This window comes from Octopus bimaculoides, chromosome 11 (assembly GCF_001194135.2).
Source record: "Octopus bimaculoides isolate UCB-OBI-ISO-001 chromosome 11, ASM119413v2, whole genome shotgun sequence".
NCBI lineage: Eukaryota > Metazoa > Mollusca > Cephalopoda > Octopoda > Octopodidae > Octopus > Octopus bimaculoides.
Window position 1 is genome coordinate 1,227,904 of NC_068991.1, and position 5,287 is coordinate 1,233,190.

At 36.2% G+C, this 5,287-nt stretch overlaps 1 protein-coding gene across 2 annotated transcripts in view; it reads left to right on the forward strand.

The window, feature by feature from the left end:
- LOC106882543 (isotocin receptor) overlaps nt 1-3,716 on the forward strand; it is a 17,612-nt gene extending 13,896 nt beyond the window's left edge. For both annotated transcript variants that reach the window (XM_014933259.2, XM_052971427.1), the window contains exon 3: nt 1,307-3,716. In XM_014933259.2, the coding sequence (XP_014788745.1) occupies nt 2,290-3,504 (1,215 nt within the window). In that variant the 5' untranslated portion in view covers nt 1,307-2,289 and the 3' untranslated portion in view covers nt 3,505-3,716. The remainder of the gene's footprint in view (nt 1-1,306) is intronic.
- The last annotated feature ends 1,571 nt before the right edge of the window (nt 3,717-5,287 follow it).

Here is a 5,287-nt window from a genome sequence, read left to right on the forward strand (position 1 = left end):
ACACACACACACACACACACACACACACACACACACACACACACACACACACACACATATATATATAGATAGATAGAGAGCGAGATTGATTGATTGATTGATAAAATGGTTGGCTGATTGATTGATTGATTGATTGATTGATTGGCAGATAAATAAATATACAGACCGGCTGACAGGCAGACAGCTAGATAAATAGATGCATACAGACAGACAGACAGACAGACAGACAGACAGATTGACAGCTGGCAAGAGGGAGAGGGAGAGGGAGAAGAATGTGAGAAATATTTAAGTTAAAGAAAGAGAAAGAAAGAAGGAAAGAAGGAAAGTAAGAAACAAAAAGGGAGTTATAAGAATTACATGAGAAGAAAAAACGTAAAAATCTGAGAAATAAGGAAATACAAACAAAACAACAACAGAACAAAGTACACAAAAAAAGAACAACGAATAAATTAAGAAAAAATTGTGAAGTTTAAAACCTTAAAAAATGTACAACGAGGTTGAGACCGGAAGTGACCGTTCAGGAAGTGGCCAAATAGTTATTGCACTTCAATATAAGGGGCTTAAAGTAGACTTATTATCACTCTCATAACTGTGATTATTTATATTTTTATTTTTATTAGTAGCAGTCGTATTACTACTGTTGTTGTTGTTGTTGTTGTTGTTGTTGTTCTTCTTCTTCTTCTTCTTCTTCTTCTTCTTCTTCTTCTTCTTCTTCTTCTTCTTCTTCTTCTTCTTCTTCTTGTTCTTCTTGTTCTTCTTGTTCTTCTTGTTCTTCTTCTAATTATTATTATTATTATTATTGGCTGTTTGTGTCTTTTTTTTTTACCTCTCTTGTTTAATTGATGACATTTATTCTCGATGACGTGTGTCTGGCGTTATTAGTGACCACGGCTGCTGTACACCACTAGTCACTTACATTTGATTGCTTGACCAGTTGACCAGTCCTCGTCTTTATCTATCACATGTTGGTCTCAGAGACTGCTGACCAGCTCAGTCGAACAGTTTCACTTGGACAAAGCAGCAGCGTTAAATTGTCCGAAACGTTCAGGACCAATTCCTACTACTACTACTACAACTACTACTGGATTACATAGAATTGTTAATTTCCAATATTTCCTGGAGCTATTTTTTTAATTAATTCTCTCAGGTATACACGTGCATCTAGATACAGTTACACATAGACACATAAGTAAATATATATATGTATATATGCACACACACATATATACATATACTTATATAAACACACATGTACACGTAAATATATATATATATATATATAATTGTTTTTTTTCTTTTATTTTAGAGAGAATATAATTTTTTTATTCTTTAACCTTCCTGGAATTCTGGAATTTAACTGTTGGTTTGGTTAAAGTTCGATTAAAGAATATTTTGGAGAATTTCCTTGGAATAATATCTACAGCGACAACAACAACAACAGCAACATCAGCAGCAACAGCAACAACAATAATAACCGTTGAAAATATTTTATGAAGATATTAATAATAACAAAAATTATAACAGGAATAATATTTGTTGGAGTATTTTGCTGAAATTTGTTTACGAATTATTTCAAAAGAAAGAAAAAAAAAGTGATAAATTAAAAAATAACTTGACTCGAATATTGCAAATATATCGATCGCTATAGGATCGATACATCTACGATTCAAGTACATTACGTGGAATTTTATTCTTGAACTTGGCAAAAAAAAAATCGAAGGAATTCGTTTGCATAATCATCACTAGCAACTACAAACGAGGAGAAGGAGAAAAGAGAACAGAGAACACACACACACACGTCCTCAGACATTAACTTAAGACACGCTCGACATTTCTTTTTGTGCATGCATCACACACACACACACACATACACTCGCAGACATACATGACTCAAAGATACTTGCATGACAAATAAGAAAATAGATTTATCATACCTACATATGCATACGTTCTCGATCTCTCCTACATTTTTACTGAAAAGATATTTTAATTAAACGAAAGAAGATTTAAGAGTCTAAGAAAGACTGTGAGAAGATCATATTTCTCTTCATATTTGATATTTTACTTTGAAGAAACTTTCTACAACAACATCAACAACAACAACAACAACAACTACTACTACTACTACTACTACTACTACTACTACTACTACTACTACTACTACTACTACTACTACTACAAACGCCGAGTGTTTAAGTTATTCGAGTGACTTTCCTGCAAGGATTTGAAATTTAAATTCATTTTTAAAAATATCTTCGAATCGAATAAAAGCTGCAACTATTTACCACAATGGATATCCACGCAGACACCAAATGCAATATGACAGTGAAATATTCGGACTGGACTCTCGAACAATATATTCTATCGGTGATTATCTCCCTTTACGCTCTGGTTGGCACTGTGGGTAACGTCCTAATTCTAATTGTTTACTTGAAGAAACAAGATCGCAAATCGAGTAGCACGTTCATCCGAGTGTTAGCCTTGCTTGATCTGTGTGTGTGCATGTTTGTCATGCCCTACACAATCGTGTACGAGCTTCGCGGTGTTACTTCAGACGCTATATGTCACAGTTTCGAAGTTGTCCGCCATTTCTGCATCATGGCGTCGAACGCTTCACTCGTGGCCATTGCTCTGGAACGCTGTGTCGCCGTCCGCCGACCAACCAGACGTTTAAGCCTGTCACAAGTCAACAAAGGTATGATAGTCATCGTTGTTATTAGCGTCGTTCTGGCCATTCCATCAGTATTTATTTTCGCCGTTGTTCCTGGTCCCTATAAAATTAACAGCGGTAATTGTACCGAAGAGATTGTCAATTTTCTAAACCCGCCCTTCTGTCACTTCACTATGTCCTACCTTGGAGAAATCGGAACCCGCTCTTACCAAGCTTTATTGAGTATGTCGTACGGGCTCGCCTGTTTCAGTATCGTTGTACTTTATACCCTCATCTACACGAAATTATGGAAGAAAGCTCAGCTGAGGAAGAAATTGTCCAACCCTCTCGGAATACCGACCAGTTCTAGTAGCAGCAACAGCAGTTCTGATCGCTCTACACCAAGTGTTGGTACAGAAAAGAAGAAATACTTCGACGAAATGTCAGACTCGACTGGCTGTACTTTGAACAACGCTCGAAAACTCACACCGTCCGTTGATTCTGATGTTGATTCGGGAGTTCAATCCCCGACACCACCGCTGTCCTCGAACGGTGACAGGAAAAGCACAAAAGGCAACGAGTCATGCAAAACACATGGAAAATTCTCCGACAAAAGACGTTCGATGCATCACAACAGGACAGCTAAGATGTTGTTCCTTTGTACCATCATCTACATCGTGGCTTGGGTGCCATTCTGGTTGGATATATTTGGCATCACAAACAGCCTTATATTGAGATACCTCTTTTTAGTGGGTAACGCCAGCAATCCAATTGTTTATGGAATCGTCAATGACAGAGTCCGCGAAGAAGTCTGCAAGCTCTTCCGACGAAGAAAACGAAGTGGTTATCCGTAGATTGCTTCTATAGATTGATATTAGTATTAATATTATGATTGTAATTATTATTGTTTTTACCATTTTTCACTTTTAAGTTTAATTTCCTCCAGAAAAAAAGTTCCAAAATATTAGCCGGAACTGAGTAACGAAATGGAAAAGGAAGTCTATGAGAATAAAAAAAAAAAAAACGAACACAAGACAAGAAAATCAAATAAAAGTCAGCAAGAATGTCATCAGCACCGACAACGGAATCAACAAAACCAATTTTAATTTGGCAATGAAGGAATATAAAAGAATAAATAAATAAATAAGTCGAAGACTGTCAAATTGCATGGGATCCTTCGTTTGTGTGAGAACGCCTTAGGGCTCGGTACTTTAAAACAGTCGCATTCACAGAACTTGACAAATTCCGGGTTTAAACAGCGAACTGAATTTATCGTCAAGATGATGAAGTTCAGAGAAAGGACCTGCATAAGATGTAATAATTGTGAGGAAAGAAGAGACGAAGGTGGTGGGGAGCGAACAAAAGACAGAAAATATATGTATATGCGTAGAAGGAGGTGAATAAAATAAGGGACAGGGGGGAAAGAAGTTGATTGATGAATAAGAGGAAGGGATGCTGTACTGTGAGTAGTGTTCACGGTGGGACAGGGACTGTGCTGGAAGCGAATTCGAAATGACACAAACGTAATTGCAAATACGGCACAGAATCATCTCATCTACATACAGCAGGATAGAGCATAGTGATGATGATGGTGGTGGTGGTGATGATGATGATGATGATGATGATGATGATGATGATGATGATGATGATGATGATGGATATGATGGATATGATAATGATGACGATAGCGGTAATGAACATGGTGATAATAATAATGATAATTCTTATGTTTCTTCAATCACCCAATCTCTGTCTCTCACCTCAAGAACAACACTCAAGAGGAAAAAAAAAAAAAATCAATAGAAATGTAAAACAAAAGAAAAGAAAGAAAAATGTAATTAAAAAATGTAGTATCTCATAATACGCTAGAACCGGAAATAATTCTCAAACTCATTTGTGCAATATCTCTACTCAGGACATTTTCAAGTCCCACTCAATGCTTCACTCACAGCATATCATTTGAAAAATACGACATTTTGTCATACCGATCGATGAGTGAGTGTTACACTTCACTCAACAGATTTCAGTATGATCCACTCAGCCAAATAACGCAACAGTCTGTTAATTATACAATGACTTCCGTGTTTCATTTGTTGAGTGTGACCTCACACTCGATAAATGAACACCGACGGATTACCTCTCACTCAAACGTTTTCTTCACTTCACTTTAAGAAAAATGACTTATGACTTTAAAAAAAAATCATTAAACTCAGACAATGAGTGTGACATCTCAACTTACGAAGCGTCAAACGTGATGAGCTGAGTAGCTCAAATGCTGAGCAAATACTCAGTCACGTCTTGCTCTAAGGATTTGAACAAATCATGGAGAACACAACTCAGAGTTTGATTCTGATGCAATAAATACCTCACTCAAAGTGTACGACATTTCACTCAAGTAAAAAGTGGAGTACACGGGTTGGAAATATATTGAAATGTTTCTTTTTTAAATTAAATTTTTTTTTTTTTTTACCATTTATCGTTTTTGATAAAAAGGAACTGAAGAGAATCGATTTCTTTTCAAGGAAACTAAAACAGGCACCAACAATTAAACACCAAAGTTATCGAGATTGATGACGACATCAGCTAATTATTTGGGACTCAATACTTCTTTTGACGGTTGTGTGAGTATATATATAT